The sequence below is a fragment of the Anarhichas minor genome, unplaced genomic scaffold (assembly GCF_050575085.1).
Source record: "Anarhichas minor isolate MPS153535 unplaced genomic scaffold, ASM5057508v1 ptg000007l, whole genome shotgun sequence".
NCBI classification, from domain to species: domain Eukaryota; kingdom Metazoa; phylum Chordata; class Actinopteri; order Perciformes; family Anarhichadidae; genus Anarhichas; species Anarhichas minor.
The window spans coordinates 8,685,155-8,704,356 of NW_027466453.1; the positions used below are offsets into that span (position 1 = coordinate 8,685,155).

The 19,202-nt window shown below is 44.2% G+C and overlaps 1 protein-coding gene across 1 annotated transcript in view; it reads right to left on the reverse strand.

The window, feature by feature from the left end:
• The window catches only part of plekhh3 (pleckstrin homology, MyTH4 and FERM domain containing H3), a 30,726-nt gene extending 21,182 nt beyond the window's left edge, over window positions 1-9,544 (reverse strand). Inside the window, exons 1-2 of the mRNA XM_076085333.1 lie at window positions 8,920-9,544; window positions 3,937-3,992 (exon numbers count right to left, since the gene is read on the reverse strand). Of these exons, the coding sequence (XP_075941448.1) occupies window positions 3,937-3,992; window positions 8,920-9,054 (191 nt within the window). The 5' untranslated portion in view covers window positions 9,055-9,544. The remainder of the gene's footprint in view (window positions 1-3,936; window positions 3,993-8,919) is intronic.
• Between the last annotated feature and the right edge of the window lie 9,658 nt (window positions 9,545-19,202).

Consider the following 19,202-nt stretch of genomic DNA (forward strand, 5'->3'; position numbering starts at 1 on the left):
AACAATGGGGTAACCATATGTAAACACACAATTCTAAATAATGGCATGTTTTCCTGTTCTTCCCATTCTTATGACATTGAATGCAGCATTATTTAAGCTACAGACTCAAAATTAACAGCATCTGGACTGTTCCTACTGTACATATTGTAATCAGGTCATCGCAGCTGATGAGCATATTGTCTGCATCCCTTTCATGGTGACAATGGTGGTGACACACTTAAATCCACCCCAAGTGTGAGCAGCACAACGAGTTGATTAGTTTGCGAGCGAGTGCCTGTCCGATGGTGGCTGCTGGAGCGATGAGTAATTGATTTCAGTCTGGGGTCTAATCAAAATGCCGAGACGCTAATTAAAGTCAGAGAAGTTGTGTCCTTGCTCTCGGGCTTGGATGACCGCAGTGGAAAACAGTGGAGACATGTTCCGGCACACAAAGCGGGTCCTTGTGACCACAAGAACACGCACAGTTGCAAAAGTGACCCTTGTGTGTGGACGTGTCACTGAAATACTTTGAGATTTATGTGATGGATGAAATGTTTTGGTCCAAAAGGCATTCGAAACAAATGACGTCAAACCTCAACAGGGATTGATGAGCCTGGACAGCAAACCCTGTTGATGTCCAGGCTCATAATAACTGTGCACAAATGACATATATCAACGCAGTTTATTAGACGTCCGAAAAAAAGCACTGAGGATAAATAACACTATATGAGACGACCTTCATAAAAATACAGTGGGTCATACTGTAGCACTAAATAACCAGTTCCTCTTTGAAATCTATTTCTCTTGAGTCTTGATCCCCCCCCCCACATGCAATGGGCCTCTGGCTGAAGCTGGGCTGGTGGGAAAATGGGAATGTGGGTGATTAAGACTGGGCCTATATGACCTCCCAGCTAAAAATACGCTGTTTACTCAAGACCACTGCCAAGAAACTCTGGACTAGGCAGAGGGGAGAGGGAAGAAAAGTAATGTTTTGAAATAAGGAGAAGGGGGGGGGGGGGGGGGGGGGCGTGTCTGTGACAGGAAGTCTGAGTTTGTGACTGAAGGAGAGAGTGTTGATCAGCAAGACATTTTATGATTGAGAGTGACTTCTTAGCTTGAAGTCACTCTGATGGTGTGACTTGGTGAATTCAAACTTTCTATATTTGCTATAGTGTTGTAAACACGGCCAGTTTGTGATGACTGGATGGTTGACAGACAGGCCGATAGACACTCAGACAGGCCAGTACCAGGGGCCCACTACTAAGCTTTTCGCGCAAACATCCACATGGTTCGTGCATGCTCACACTCTCTCTCTCTCGCACACACACATAAATTCACACACGTGAAATGTATTCTGAAACATTGGTCTCTTTCAAACATTGCAGCCTGGTAGCAACACCAAAAAAAAAAAAAAAAAAAAAGGCCGTATAAAAATGTCAAAGCAGACATGCTAATGTGAAAGAGGACTGAGCAAATGGTGAGACAGGGAGATGGAGAAGTTCTCAAGTGTCGGCGTTCCTTCTGGTACAGTTAGTGCTCTGTTCTTTGCCCCGGCAGCTACGGCATGAGAAGGAATTTAAGAGTCAGGAAAGCTTGTCAGGGATTGAAAAAAAAAGTGATGATGTAAGACAGATTTGAGTGTGAGCACAGCAGGAGGGAGCATGCTGCTTGGGACTTTGTGCTGACTGAGAGACAGACTGAGACCATGTGCCCCCCGCCTGCAGAGATATGTCCATCACCCACACACCCTCAGTAAGCTGCCTGCGACTGGTCAGAGCAAACACACAACATATCTATTACAGGACTCCTGACATAGGCCAAACTAATATTATCATTTGAAAACCGGGTTTTCCAGATCTGTGTCTGCAGTAAGGCTTGGTAATCTTTTTCAAAAACATTTTTCTTATATTTCTTGAAATTCTCTTTTACAACCCGACAACGATCAAAAATTCAAATGCCATGACAAAAAACAAATACATATCTGATCCCGTCCAATCATTTAATTTGGCTCATTTCAAACTTCACGTTGCAGTTTCTGGATTCACAAATGACAGAATGCATACCTGCAGAACCATGTCAGGTTACTTATTAAAGCCAAGTCCAATCTCTCGACGCTAATGGAGTCCATCGTCAGTTATCACAATAATAAAAGTATATCTTGTAAAAGAAATCCCTCAATCAATGCACATATTTAAAAAAGAAAAAATGGACAAAACGTTCCACCTTGTTACTGAAAATGTACACTAGCATGCTCTGTGTCACTTTTCTTTTTTAATGACAGCAATATGTTTTGATCGCATGCGTCTATGTGTAATAACTCTTATTTTATGAGGACAAATAATGAATAGAGTTGCATGTGCCCTGTAGCTATGTTTGTGTGATACAAATCCTGTTAGAAGCCTAAAAATGCATAACACAGACAAATTATGGTAAGGTTCAAAATTGAACGTGACACAATGTGAGCATACATGTATACAAAATACATTGTTGATACTCAATTATAACTAGGTATTCTGGGTGAGCCCTGAAATGCCTCACACTCGCATGCGTCTGTAACCGACCACTCAGAAGCCGGCCCATCTCCTAGACTATAGATGAAAGGATAATGGAACCATTTGCTACGTCACAATGCCCGACTTGTAAGAGCTTGGCTTTCCCTCCGTGCAGCTGAACTTCTGGGCGTGTCCAGTCATCGGCCAGGTAATGACCACGCATTACACTCTTTAATCTCTGCACTCAGTGTGATAATTACAGCCAGGCGTTTAACACACTCCCTTCAAAACCAGTAGTTAATTAGGCCATGTGGCCCGGGGCCACCTCCACTATAATGTAGAGGTGACACACATCCGAGCCACACCTCTTCTAGGAGTGGTGCTGAGGTAGGACTGAGTCACCCTGTTCGTAAGCCTGCCTCCCTTCTTCCCTTCCTTCTTTCCCTCAAGCCTCGAGAGACAGCTACTCCTGTTCTGTAAAACAGCGACAAAATGTCACATCTTCTGCTCCCTTGCCCACGTCCTGATGCAGCTCTTCTCTTGCTGAGTATTGTTGCAGACCCTTGTCTATTCATATGTGGTGTGTGTGTGAGACAGTCCCACAAGTCGAGCTTTGTGACTCATTGCCTGTGAGTCGGCAGATGTACAGGAGAGATTGCAGATGAGGGAAGTGTCTGTGGGGGGGGGGGGGGGGGAATAAGGGCATGATGCCAGCGACAGAGTGGAGCAGAGCCTGGCTACATCACTGTCTGAGATCACGACCCTGCACTAATAGTCTGGATCTAGCCCTCCGTGAATCACTCCCTTCATTGGCACCAGCATCCACTTGTCAACCACATGACCATTTGAATTTCATTATTGACGAGACGGATGGTGGTTCCTTGTAACGAGCAGTTCGAGTATACAGACTTCCAACTAACAAAGTGATTGAATTTGTCTATCTGGAAGCCGGACAGAGTTAACCTATAATTGATCACAACGTTCTAGGTTGAAGATCGACATACGATTGGCCAATGTGGCCCGCAAGCAGCCGAGCCAACCTTTGAATGGCAAATCAAACAGTCAAGAGGTTAACGAGTGAAAACCGACAGCGGCATAATCCATAAGCAATCAAAGCACCACTGCGGCTGGGGAAACGTCATCCGAGCAAGCTCAAGATGACAATATATAATGTCAATATACATGCGAGTCTGCAAACGCTTGTATTGTGTGCACACACGCGAGCTTGGCGGTGGATTTGTGGTGAGGCACATGTGGCATGACTAGACACATGAGGAGAGCCCCGTGAGAGGAAACACACAGTGCAGATGAAGTGAACAATCAAGTGATTAGCCTGTACTTACACATGTGCCTGCCAGGTGATACAGAACTCCCCGGCACTCAGAGGAAGTATACGAGCAAAATGAGGAACTATTACTTCCTAAAATTCAGGTTAAAAAAAAAATCAGTTTCTTTTTCTCCTTACCCGTTTGTTCCATTGGCTGTGAGAGTTGGTTGAGAAACAGTCACTTCAGCTGGACTCTGTCAACAGAAGAGAGAGAGAATAGGGTAAATAGACGATAATGCAACACGGACAGCATGTCTGTCCTTAGAGCTAGTCAACAGGTTGGAGTGATCCCTCAATAGTTTGCCTTCAGGGGCCATGCTACAGTAGAGCGTGCAGCCGTTCCTGGCAGTCTCAGCGCATAGCTGCTCTGTTCCTGCAATGCTTGGCTTTCACTTGCAAGGGGTGAGCTGGTGGGGAGAATTATGGCATTCAAAAACAGGCTCGTTTAATAGAGGAGTGGGGAACAGAGGAATCATTTGTGTAATAACCTCGACCAGCAAATCCCAAAAGGCTTTTTATTCAGTCAAGTCATTCCTCTGAGAAGGTTGTGAACCTAAAAATAACCCTAGTCTTTGAGATTGCACTCCTAACAGGAACTGTTGCCTTCATCTTTTCTATCCACGTAAACAAGCAGGAAAGAAAAACAGCCCCTGGATTGTATAAAAACAGCACTTTGCGGGGTAAAAATGATGGTGTATTAATGTTGATTATCTGATGAACACAGCCACACGTCTGAAACATATTACGAGACTTGATCTCGACTGTAAGCCAGCTGCTCGTATCAAATCGCATTCCCTCTTTCTTGGGCGTCAGATTTGTAAGGAAACTGGGTTTAGCGCTTCTGCAGACTACAAATGGGGGCTGTCACTGGCAGACATGTAAAAATCTAATTTCATGCCGTGGAACAATTGACTTTTCATTCAAAGGCTCCCCTGTTAGGCAGAGGACAGGAAAAGGTGTTTCGCGGCGCTCAGGGCCCTGGATTCCCAAACCTGACCTTGGAAAACCCCATCAAACATCAGCGCTTGCTGTGTGCAATTTGGACAGAATCCCTGGTGTGCAGGGCAGCACTGTGTGTCCTGACTTGTTGTCTCTGTGAGCCACAGCCTTGAGCCAGCTCCTGTGTCTGCCCCGGCCCAGCACAGGGGTGTTGGCCTATACCTGAAACTCTATCCAGGTCAGCTCTGGGCCCCTTACAGTTCACACACACCACACTTTACTACTGGGCAAACCAACCTAAGTATAGCCCTTGCCCTGCAGACAAAGTCCACTGCTTCTTGTCGGATTGCTCACAAATATCAAAGAAAACATGAACTGCAAATGTAAAGGCTAGTATGGAGTCTGTGTTGTATTTATAAGGCAGATGGAATGAGATTTGGCTAATGTTTAACTTACGGTGAGGTAGCCTACTGTAAATGTCAAACCAGACAGGCAAGAATAACTGAAGAGTGTCAGAAAGCGCCTTGTGAATGGAAGAGAGTGTTCATGGTAACGCTCCCTTAACCATAAACGATTTAACCGAGCCTACAGCCCCAGAGAAGAACAGTCAGACAGGCAGCCATGACTGAAAACTACAAATCAATAATAATCACATCGACGACTGCAACATGGTATAAACTAATCAGAGGATCAATAAACTAATGGGTCAGAGAGATCAAGTTAGAATATTTCGAATCAGTCTCCACAAAACGTGCCGATTTAAAGAAAAATAGCTTTCCAATGGAGTTAATGGGCTGTGGAATGAGGAACGAGGATAGCGTGCGATGCAGAGCCCTGGCAAAAGCTTTCCCTTTGGACGGGAAGGGGATGAATCACTCCAGACTAGAGCAGAGCATGGAGGGAAAGAGGGAAAGATGCCGTGATGTGTTCGTTCCGAGGCAGACTTCCGCTCTCGCTCGCCCCCACCCCCATCTACTCTCTCTCTCCCTCTTTCTCTCCCCCTTCAGCTCTCCTGAGAGGCTGAGTAACCGGGAGGAAATGCATGGGCTCAGCCAGTGTCGGCCTGAAGACCAGATGTGTGGCCTGGAGGTGGTGAGGCAGAGACGCAAACGGAAACCAAATATAACCCAGCGTACCGTGACACCTCTGAAGACAGAGGGCAGTAGAAACGTTTAACAGGACCCGCTCCAAAAAGGCCGGACTGTGCCCATTTGTTCCAAGAAACAGGATGCAGTGCAGCACTCATGCCCACACTTACAGCTGTGCAGGCCTCAACACTCAGGCGGTGGTCGTTGATTGGTTAACGTGGCTTAACGTTGGATAAGAACTGAATAAAGTTTCAGTGGAAACATGGAAAGAAGAGAGAATGACGGATGTCCTGTCCTAAAATGAGTTCCTTGCTGTCCCAACACTGGAGGCATTCAGATCAGTTTGACTGTTTGGGCAGCTGTTAGAGAGCAGTTTCTTTGAATGAGGACTGTAAACACGCAGTGAAATGGTTCTGACACGGCCCTGCGCTCTTGAGGGCCAAGCCTCCACAAACGTCAGCACTGACTCATGGTTCCAACCTCAGTGAGAAAGAGTCCTGGCAAAGAACAAGGTGTCGTCTATGGCTTGGGTGCTGTGGATGCTACGCATCGTGGCATTCTCTGGCATTCTCTGGCAGCTTGTTGGAAAACAACGCAGGAGATGGTGGTAAAAGGTTTTGGATGTCTTGAGTGAGGGAGACTCCACCAGACCTGTGGGTTACTGTGGTCAACCCTGGCAGGAGCTGGAAAGAGGCCTACTAAATGGGGTATTTCAATGTTACGAAGCCCAAAAGAGACACACACACACGCGCACACACACACACACACATACACCCAGGGCGGTCTGACCTGCTCTCTGAAAGTTTGGCTTCAGAAATGAAGCTCTCTGGTTAAACGATGGGACGTAGCCTTGAGGGGCATTCCCTGGGACTCATTGTAGACCAACTTCAACCCTACGCCCCACCTCAGCCAAACAGTATCAGTTGGATACGTATATATTTTGAGGGGCGGGGCTGTGAGGTGTGTAACAAATTGATTTGTGTTAAGAGCTGATATTGGCTTTGCTCAGAATGGTTCAGCTGTGGTTTTAATTATTGGCTCAGCGTGAACTTTTGACATATAATTACAACACCCAGCATGACACAGTGACACAGATCACAAGGAAACAGGATTCGAGGAAGTGGATTGATTACCTGTACGCATCAGGGGATGAATAATCAATAACTTATTAACACCTGGGTGGACTTAAAACACACACAAAAGACTTGGTGATCCAAAAGTGCAGTTTACTTTGGTTACTAGGCAAACAATAAATCAATAAAGTGGATCATTGAGAAGTAATCTGATAAACTGAACGGGCCTAACCTCGTGATAGATTACTAACAGACTGTTCCTCAAAGGGAAATACATCAATCACATTAACACAGGCAGACTATTATTTTATAAAAAAATTTCATATTTATGAATATTTACGAGCAAGAAATCAATAGAACCAACACTAATCAGTGATGCAACACCACTGTGGGCCAGAGCCGCTCTAAAGACAGAGAAGCCTTATGAGCTTCACACGAGTCAGTTTTACACCGTCATACATAAGCAACGCCAACAACGATAGAGAAAGAAATTAAAGCAGTCCAGACATTTTGACCTGGCCTCAGGAATAACCGTTAAAATGCAGCAGCATCGTATGGGACTCATCTTCTAGAGATGCTAAAGGCGGGCCAGAACGCCATCCCTCAATCAACCTCAGAATCTCTTAGTTCAATAAACCAATGTTAAACCCAAGCCACCTAGAGGAGCATGATGCTTGCAGATGGAGCAAAAGTGGAATTTTTAATCCGGGATCAGGTATCCAGGAAAGTTACAGGAAAGGGAGATCTCTGTGTCTCACTTTAAAAAAGGCCATCAGGCGTCTCCACATGTTACTACGATCTCATATTGATCGGGAATACGGAGCGCAGTTTGGTTCCTTTGACCGAACAGTTGCCAGGCAGATGGTACAATTACGACCAAGACGGGGATGTTTGCCAAGAAGAAGAGTGCTACACACCATCACCTCTCTGGATACCCCTGAGCAACAGATGTTTCTCTTATCTGGCGGCTGCTGGTATACGGTTAGATTTCTGTTGAGGCAATAAATGTGTAAAATGGATCTGTTCCCAAAGTTTTCATGCAAATCTCTGGGGTGTCACACTTTGGTTGGTTGCAAGCAGACAAAGGGGGCCAGTGAATAGATAAGCAGGCTGTGCAAGTTATGGCCCCAGCTGCTATTATTTTCATCTACAAGGCCTTGCTTTCAGTGTAGACTACCTATAGACCCATGACAGCATGTAACACATAATGCAAATTAAAACGCCAACATTCTGCTTATAAAGAGCGAGTCTTATGTGAGGCAAAAGCACACAGCTCCAATACATATTTAAAGGGTGGATTTTGTCAAAGAGACTGTACATAACGTTCTGTACATTGGGTCATACAGATAGAGCCTACCTCAATTGAAGGCAACAATGCCCCCTCACAAGTGGGTGGACAATGCTGAACTCTCTGTGCCTGATCAGATGACTAACCTTACAGAGAAGACAAGGCCGCAGTCTTATTTGCGATTGAGCAGACTGAGGCCAAACAGACAGGATCACTTCAACACACTGTTTTTTTTTTTTTTACAGCTTGCATCAGTGTGTGTGCGTGTGTGTGTGATTGCTCAATGTTGCCCAAGCCTCCAAGACTGTGCAAACCTAAACGTCAAGCTGGCCAGCAGCAGCAGCACATTTCTCTATCGTGCATCAGTAATAAAGGCCAGTATTTAACACGTGTATAACTCCCACAAACACACTTAACAGCTAACATGCGAGCACTGTAGCTTGCAACTTCAAAATATTGGCAGAAAAAAAAGTTTACATTTCTTGTAATACCTTTAATAAGTTCCAATACATATTTACTTTTCAAAAGTTATCATTCATATTAAGAACTGAAACCATATCCGTTTGCACAAAACTGAAATTATGCTCCTGAAGCTGAGCCCGCTTTAGAAAAAGTGCAAGTTGTACAGCCAGTATTTATCATTCAATACAACTATGCTATTAACTGTGTCGCTAAAGTATTCATGCACAGGAGTTGTAGTCTAGTGCAGGTGGAGATTTTTTTTTTTCTTTACCCGTCCATTGGGAGTCACGTCCTCCTTGTTGCGCAATTCAAAAGACTCTTCCTCCTCTTTCTCCCCATAGTCTCGTCCGAGCAAACTGAAGCCCTGCCTGCAGCACAGAAACCAGCAAAAGCCCTGCAACGGCATTCAAATGAGGTTAAGTGTGTCGTCTTCTGCTATCCAGGTCGGTGAATTCAACATTCACCGTGCTGTCTCGGCCGCAAGTAACTCCAAGAGCCGCGTGAGAGCATACAGGACAGCCTCTCCATAGATATCCAGCGAGGAGGATGAAGGGTAGCATAAGCTGACTCTCTCCTGTCTGTCAGAGATAGTCTAGGAACTGTACATGACAGCAGTCTTACTCCAGCAAAAACCAACAGAGAACCGGTTCAAGGAAAATCCACCCCAGGACTCCCTCGCTCACTCAGGACACCTTTGCTGTCCCTGTTTGAACAACTTCACACGGCCAAAGTACACCGAAAACAAATGTAGTTTCCAAAACTGCCACTATGGGTTGAAAATGCATCAAGTTGGAGGCGCCTGACAAACGCGACGATGCTGATGTAAGCGTTTTATGAATGGATATGGTGAGAAACGTATAAAACTCGCACCTCTGCAAAGGACTGACTTGTCTGACTTCTGAGCTTGAACAAAAGCGTGCTGCAGCTGGGACAGGACAGTGTGGGAGGAGAGACCACGCCCCCCCCCCCCCCCCCGGCCTCACGTTTAAACTGTGATTGGCTAAGCACAGACACTCCTCGGAATGACACGCCCCTGACACACGCCCCTCCACACTGACAAAGCGTCACATGTCCTGTATTACAGTAGACGCTAGTAATCATATCATCCGGAACACCTGATATTCACAGACACGACTGTCTGCTCATTATTAAGGATATTTTTTTAACCACTGCTGTAGTATTCACACAGGGAGTTATTTCAATTAATTTATACAATAAAAATGGAGACCAAAAAAAATCACTTTATTGCACTTCATAGTGAAGTATTATTAATTAAGTATTAACATTATGGAGAAGTATTTATATCATTTATTCAAGTAAAAGTAGCAATACTACACTTGATTACAAGTAAAACCTGCATTCAAAATGATGTTTCACTCACAAGCTTGTAAATATGAAGTAGTATTTTTATGCAGAATGTTACCCGTCAGTGTTATTTCATTATTGTGCTATTGGATCAGTGCTTCAACGCAGTAGGTTACTTTACTTGTTGATCACATGTGTATTTTTTAATTGTGTATTACAGTACTTGAGTAATGTATTTAGTTACTTTCCACCACTACATCAAATATTCCCTTTTACTGTCAGATATTTTACATGGTAGATTTGCAAAGTGTTACAACTACTATACTTTGCTTATACTTACTTTAAATCAATCTACACCAGTAGTGAGTGAACCGTACAGCATGACTGACTGACTTTAAAACAAACTTTATTTGAAGGGGAGATCAGATATGAGCGTGTCACAATATCACCAATTAACTCCAGTATTTTGGTTACAGCTCTTTCATGCACCCTCTTTATTTTTTCTGCATATCTTACTCTCTCTCTCGTACTTTACTTTTTCTTTCAAATACACACACACACATGCATGCACACACTCCTCCCCCATTCATTCCTCTTTCACTTTGCTGAACAGTCTACAAAGATACGGCAGTAGGAGGTAGGAGGACTGGTGCTAAATCCAGACACGTGATATATCCAAACCCTTGTATATGCAGCCCCCTCGGCGCGCATGCTTATTTCTCCCTTAATATCCCTTCATTTGCCCTTTTCTGCTCTGTTCTAACTCCCCCACACACATCTCAGTCAGCTGGCTTTAACTCGTTCCTCACCGAAAATAGCTCTTAGCTGCTGGTCCTCCCACTTTAGCTTGATGGATATACGCTCCTCTGATTCACTTATCCCCACAAAACACACACACACACACACACACACACACACACACACACACACACACACACACACACACACACACACAAACACTATATGTTTTAGCCGTGTGCATGCATAAGCACAGTGCCCCTTCAGATACTTTTAACCCTTATCCCTACTGGTTCCCTGAGGGCTTTGTAAATCAATAAGAAGCCTCATGGCTGCACCTTTTCAGCTGGGGTGTACTCAGCATTATGGACAGTAATCCTGACTGCCCCTCACCCCATCTGAGCCACACTCAGACACTTTCAAGTAACAAACACACTGCCCCACATTTCAACCAGTCTAATGGTTACATGAGAGGACAGAAGGCTATCTGCACCACTGAATATAATCTACTTTATTTTAGTTTCCTTTTCTTATGAATATGCGCTTGCGCATATTCATAAGCAAGAGATATAATATGCAAGAGATAATATTTTCTCAACTCTTTCCTTGAAAGTACAGCCGCCCTGCCCCCTCTGCCTGCATCCACTCTGCAGTATCTCTCTCGAGGCCAGATCCTCCCTGTCCTCCCCCATATCCCAAAACAATACGTTGAGGGCCCCTGCTTCCACAGACCTGGAGGAACATGTGTTTTATTTTTAGAACTCACTCCCTCAGCCCACTAGTAAAGTAAAAAAAAAAAGAGAAAAGCCCTCCCTCCACACGGTTTGTGAAAGAGCTGTAGTCAAATACAAATAGCATATCAGCAGTACAATCCTAAAAAAGCAGTAAAAACCATCACCGTCTGCGATTGCCTTTTTATCATTTATCGAGAAAAGAAACAACAAACGATATTCTCCTAGTTTAGTCAACTTATAAACTCTCCCCTAGTCTTTCAGTCGTGTTCACTGTCTTCCTCTTCCCCCACCTCTGTCCTTCTCCTCCCCTCTTTCCAGGAGATGACACATGACTCTCCATTAACACATGCGCACACACACACACACACACACACACACACACACACACACACACACACACACACACACACACACACACACACATTTGGATACACGCAAGATAACCTGATACAGTGTGTCAGGTTGAGGCACCAGATCAGGAGAAGGGCAAATGATTTGGTTGGGCTCCCAGAACACAAACCTGGATAGACTCAAGCCACATGAGAGGAAAGTGTGAATCTGGAATACAAGAATAGTTATTTGAAGGCCTATAACATGATGGGGATGTGGATGCTGGATGTGGTGGAGCTGTGAAATCCGGGCAAATATTTACAACGAGTGAAACAATAGGAATAAGGTTATATTTCCTGTTGACATTACTCTTTTGCTTTTGATATTAACTGCGGTGTTAATGCAACTTTGCCCTTTATCTTTTCTCTTTTTTTTTTTTTTTTTTAATCTCTGGCTGGTCCTACCCACATCCTGCCTGCCACTCCTCACAACACTGCTTGTTGAAAATGGCGTGTGGGGTTTTCAACGGAGACGTAGAGTAGACACAAGTTGCACATGTCAACTTGATCGGAGACAGAGCAGAGCAGTGCACTGTTCCCTCCTTTCTCTCTCTCTCTCTCTCTCTCTCTCTCTCTGTGTCTCTCCCTCTTTCCCCTTTTGAGTTTCTTCCTGCAGGATCCTGTTTCACTGCAGCCCACATCGCAGCCACACTCTTATGTTGGTGAACCAGATTGATTGTCAACAGAGAGGGATATGAAATGTAGTCAGCCGAGGAGCTCCCTCCATGGTTCACATTTGGGTGGCTGTGTGTTATGTTTTTCTTTCTTGTGTTCTCTGGGTGATGATTGATCACATCTTGTGATATGTTTGAATAGTACTGTATTATAGAAATCAATAACAAGCTCTGTGTCTGTTCAAAGACAGCTGCTCTGTCTTTGGTGATCTCCACAAGTTACTCTTCAGAAGACCGGTCCAAGGTCAGAGTTTATCTGACAACCCCAAACTAAGGATTTAGGATAGGAACTAACCTCCGGCGACCCCTCACCCAAGACCCAGACAGGATTTCCTCCCCGCTGTGTCCAGTGTTGGACTTAACCCTCATCCTACAAGAAGGATTGTGGCCGACCCCTCTCACCCTGGACATAAACAGTTCGAGCCCCTTCTATCTGGCAGGAGGCTGCGGTCCATCAGGACCAAGACCTCACGCCACATGAACAGTTTTTTCCCCATCTGCAGTTGGGTTTATCAACAAAGCCCCACTGACCCACCCACTCCTACCGGTACACTCCCCACCACATTCTATATTTAAATACACTTGACACTTTTACATTACACTTACATTATACTTGCGTTTGAAGAACTGTTATCTGTTTGTTTGTGCACTATATTATATTGTAAATTTCAATATGTTTCTATTTTTTGCATTGTATTGATTGTTTAATGTTATGCACCACCCACCTTGTCAAATTCCTTGTATGTGCAACATACGGTTCAAATAAACGGTTCTGATTCTCGGATTCCTGCCGTGCCACCCCCCCCCCCCTTTACCACCAGCCCAGTGTGTTTAGGTCCAGCAGAGATTTAGGCTTTGGGTTAGTGAACAGAGCACTGCTGTTTGACAGCTGTTGGCCCGCGTAATGGGATAGGGCTGCTGTGGAGCCCTTTAACTACTGCACCACTTGACCTGAAGTTCCCACTGTGAAACATCCAGCTGTGGATGTGGATCGTTTGTGACGGACAGGCTTCATCTAATTAAATTAATTATAAATAAATTGGAAAGATCTGCTTTCACCTGCACACACACGAGTCAGACTCTTGTTACAAGATTAATAAAAAAGATTGTTCGGCACGCAGCTGAGTTCCCATCGCTACCTTGTCAAGGAACTTTGGTCTTCCTGTCTTACTGTTCCTCAGGAGCAGTGTTTACCAGTATCAGGGACAACACAGGGAGTTGTTTCTAACCCTGTGGGCACATCTGTTCCTGGAGACTGTGTGGCACACAGGCTGGTGTCAAGGAAAGGCCAGGCTGGAGAAAACATTCCCAGCTTCAACTTTTGACCCTCTTGCCCCATTTAACCCCTCGCATTCCCCCTTCCCCTCCTCGCCCGGGTTCATTACAGTAACCCTTAATGCTCCAGACTCTTGCACACTGACTCAGTCTGTCAACGCATAAACTGCCTGCAGAACTTGTGTAATGGATGAATAATTGTGTTGGAAGGAGGCATTAAGATTAAGAGACTGAGTGATATTCTATAGGCATTTGTCTTGGCTACCATTAGACTATGGATCCATTATTGGCCGCATGTTACAGCACCAAGCTATTTTTCTACCACACTGTGGAAAAAAACACAAGCAGTGACATAGTCTTTGCAAGTGATGTTTGTTTAGAGCAGCTGTTGGTGGGCAGAAACTTGAAAATGTCAAAGAAACACGTCATATCATCACTCTTTAAAAATATTTAAGCCTGGCAATACCATCCATTAAATTCATGTTGTTACATAATTCAGATTATTCATAGCTCTGCACCACAATTCATTTGAAAAGCAGACATTCCTCAGCATGGGGGAAAATGAAAATAAGAGGAGCCTCGTTATCTGTAACCGTCATCAAAAGCCAAGTAAGGAGGAGTTGTACTGGAATCAGAGAGGCAGAGAGAAACATGGGGGATTGATGGCAATGGATAGTCAACCAGAGCAGATAATAAACCAGGAGAGCTGAGACTAAAGCAGAGACACAACAACTTACAACTCAAACAAACGGCAGAAATATGCCCTCATGTTGTCTGGTATTTTCACATCAAAGAGGAAATACAACAAAGACAGATAGGCTTCCCCCAAACACCAGTGCACAATAAGTCCTCTTATTTCTAGTGAAGGATTTCTTTAAAGGAAGTGAACAATCAAGTTGGCCCGTTCTTATTCCTGTTAATTTTCCTTGATTTTGAGGAAACTTGGAGTATCATCACATACTTTAGGCAGTTTACAATTAACTTGTGGTGTTTGAGATGGTTAATGGTTGTGGTACTGTAGGTTTTAACGTTGAGCGTGAGTGCGAGGGAGATAACTTATTGACAGTTAGGGAGGCTGGGCAGAGAGCCAAAGTCCTTCAGCTATTTTTAGGATGCTGACTGTGTGAAAGTATGCCGAATACATATCGATGAAACATTGCCAAAATCTGAATCTGTGAGGGATTAGAGGTGTCTGTGTGCACTTGCATTTATAAATGTGCACAAGGGTTCTTTTGCACGGAAGCACATGCATACATCCGGAGCTAAGAATGCAAAACTGGCCGCATGTATCCAATTCATGGCGAAGAATGTGTGTTGGATTTTCACCACGGAGAACTACTGAAAGATGGACATGTCAAAAGGATTTGTGGAATGATTGGAAACGGTCTGCTGTTTGTGAGGGAGTCTAGCCCTGTGCGCCTGTGCTCGGTCTCGCTCTTGTTTCCTGTGTTTAGATATCAGCCTTGAGAGTAGCTCTTAGCAGTACAAGCAGTGTAATTACTGAATATGGAAAAAGTGCCCACTGCTTTACCTCAGTCTGGGCAGCAGCCCTTCACAGAGCAACTGAGTAAACGGCTATTCCTTTGGTCCAATTTGCAGGGGTGTGTATCTGGGTGTCTTTACAGGGAAACCCACCCTAAAACATAATTGCGCAATCCTGTGATCTTCCACATTTAAAACATTATTGTATACAGGAACTCTCAAGGCAAGAATGAAGAAAACCAAGGCGCCAGTGACAATGATCGAGAAGCTAATCTTCTGCACAATGACCTGTCTTATTTGATTTTTTTTTTACACTTCAATTAGTTTGGTGCAAAAGTTCAAAAAAAGTTCTGTCATGTATAGTGGCAGGAAATCGTCAAACACAATGGGACACTGCACACAATGGAACTCTGCCATTCATAGTTAATAGGTTTGCTTGAGAGACTATAAAGGAGATGGAGCCTTCCAGGCATTTTTAGTTTCATTCAAAGTAGATCGAGAGCCAGGATGGACAAAAGATTTTAAAATCTAATCGAGATATAAGTGAATCTCATGCACCTACAACACTCTTGCATTGCTAGATATACCAACTCACAGCCTTTGTATGAATGCATTAAGGTGTTGTAAACATTCCTTTATTGAACTGCTATTTTCTCACATTAGCCCACACATGTCACAACTATGCTTATTGGCTAAAAGGTAACAACTAGGGCTGTGAATAGACAAAAAAAGAAATAGTGTTGCACCTTCTAGATGAGCAGCGTTTTCATCTCAGATAACCAGTCATGCAGACCCTTGCAAAAATAAAAAGTGAAACTGTTATCCCACACTTTACTCTGCTGCACTCCAGGTCAACATTATATAGCATGTCAACAAAGTGTGTTTAATCTGGATGTGTTTCGAAAAAAAAACACACATACACATGAACTGTGTATATGTGTGTGTTTGCCTGTGTGTTGTCACATGTTTCCTTTAGGACTTGATCCAGGCTGTTGCTAGGTGCCGTGACCTCCAAGAACATTCATGGATGCAGAGGGTGAACCCTGCAAGGAGCGGGGCTGCATTTTATTCCTGCACCCTCCCCCCCACCTCAAACACACATCCTGACTCACACACTGTACACCACAAACTCCCCATGGGCTTGGCCTGTTCACCAGTGGTTCATCATAAGGCCCAATGTCCACTCCAACCACAAACTAATGAGCTCTTGTTCTCTTTTTGACCAGAGGAAGCAGAGGAGTTTATGATTTTACGAGGTCGGATATTTCAGTCCTTTTGAAGAAAGGATTATGTATGACATCATTGCAAACTGGTCTTAAACACTTAGTTCCTACACTACAACTGTTGGAAGAAGTAGGTCTCCCCTCCATTAGCTGCATGGATCACTGCCCTCCTGATGCCTTAACACCTCCCCCGTTAGTGGAGTGGGGTCCAACCTGGAGAGGACAAGCCGTTCTCTTGCCTCGCTGCCAAAGGTACTTTACTCCCAGGAACTGAGCTGGGGAGGGGAAAGACACAGTTTGCAGGTCTGGCCAAATATTTCAGTGTGTGTGTTTGTGTGTGCATAACACAGTACACTGCAGAAATGAGCCAGCAGAACTTCTAGGCATGCTTGCAAACTTGAAAAAAACTCCAAGTTAATTTGTACAACTTCTCAGTGTCCTCTGATAACTGAATGAGAGAACCAGCACAAACGCAGAAACATTGCTGTTTATCCAACATGGACACCTTCATGCTCCGTCACTTGGCGTGACCTTTTTCATCCTCACTCATCGTCCTCCCAGCTGCAACTGTCATTTGCTACAGTCAGCAGTTCACATCAAACAAAGCCCAAGGCAGAGCAACAAAAGAGAGAAGACAGTGGGCAAACAAACTGGGAGGCAGACTAAATAACTGCGGCTTGTCGGCTGTGTGAGGGAAACACAAACCAGTGGTGTGTGTGTGTGTGTGTGTCACTGGCTGTGGCTCTTCTGTGTGTGTGCTCGTGTTGGCAGCAAACACGAGAAACAAAAGTGTCTCAGCTCCATGCATCTCCACTACGTCGCAGCTGTTTTTGGTATTTATACTTAATGCAGGTGTCAGTGCCGTAGTCTTTGTGGAGCTGTCACTGTGCATATATCTTCTCTGTGGATGAATCGACTTCAGTCACAGCAAAGGGTGTCATAACTTGTACTTCAACACACATCACTTTGGTTGTTTTAAAACACAGTAAAGTGAAATCTGATGAGAGCTTAGATGGCTTACAGACTCTGCTGCCGTGTTGGCCAGCCACACACAAAGGAACAACCTTTCAAACTGGATGGAGGACACAGATCTCTTCCTGCTACATTTCCGATATTATCATATAGAATAAACAACGCTTTATGTGGAAGTGATTTAGACAATAATGCAAAATATATAGATTACAAGATGGGTAAACCCAGATTAAAACAGCAAAAATGAAATGTTTTGAGAGTGGTATTCATTGTTTTCATATACCTCTAATCAAGAAAGCAAATAAACATATTTCCCAAAATGTCAAACTATTCCTTAAAGCAGATACTTAGCAGAAGTTCGTTTTAAATCTCTTACTTTTTCTTTACAATTTTTTTGTTGTTTTCAATTTTTTGCTGCTTTGTTTTTAAGTCTGTTATTTGTGCCTTAGTGTGTGAAACTTTTGTGCCGTCTTGGCCGGGACATTCTTGGAAAATAGATTTTAAATCTCATCCTGCATAAATAAAGGTTAGAAGAAATAAAGTTAAAAAGCAACTGTCTCTTGGTTTTGTAACATTCCCATCACCCCCGGTCTGTGTCCTAAACTAAGTTTGTTTGTTTGTCCACTCTGAAGAGTGAGTGCTGGAACAGGTTGCAGCAGCTGTCTTGGACACACCAGTTGAGCTGACACTGGGGGTAGATTTTCAGAGGTGGGATCCCAGTCTAGGCTTATTTTCAGATTGGCCCTCACCAGCAGGAGGTCATACCATTGTATTGACACCTGGGGGGGCAGCTGCTTTAATACCCCTGCTTACAGCAGATCACCTGCCAGTATGCAGGGAAGTCAGGTTCCCATAGGTGGTAGCCAAAATAAACACCTGTCTTAGAGTCCAACTGCAATACAATCCTGCTGAATTCCCCATTTTCTAACACCCATTTTCAAACCAACGACCGTCAGCGTTACTCACTACTGTTTTGTGTTTGACACATCAGGAAACACATAAATACAGCCAGTGCTCACCACACAAAACTTGACAGATTCCTTCATCCATCTTCATGACAAGTAGCATTCAGCCATGACAACACATCAGCAACACTACCTCTTGGAAACATCTGGACGTGAGTCATAACTTGACCCCTGTTTGTGAGTGTGTACCGGTGTACTTGGCTGTTTATGCCAATGTGTGAGACTGCTAAGTGTTAATGTGTGTTTTCGTGCTCGTACCCTCAGCACATGTCCCTATGCAGTGTAGCCTACAGTGGCACCCCCATGGAAAAACACACACAATGCTCATGGGGGCAAACCAAAGTACAATCTGATCCCACAAAAACAAATACCTGTGAGAAACAAGGCCCTCACGGGCCTCCACCTTCGAGTTTGTTTGTGCATGTGTGGGTTTCTAAAAGAAGTCAGAGGAAGATAGAGTGTGACCTGTGTGTGTGTGTCTGTGTGCCAATTAGTTTAAAGTGGAATAAAAACAGCAGTAGATCGTAGCTCTTGGTGCATATGCATATTTTCAGCTTTGTTTCGGTAACTCGCAAATGGCTCATTTGGCTGGTAAATGATCTGCCCTATTTTCCTGTTTCCTGACTTATTTCTTAACCTAAACAACGTTATTCATTTGTAGTTAAAGGTGCAGGGGCCGAGATTGGGTGATGGTGCTAGCGGCGCTAAAAGTGCAAACTACGGTGAAAGTGCTGACAGAGGTAATAGTGTTTACCTGGGGGGGGGGGGGGGGAAGCACCCGCAGCCAGCCCGGCCAT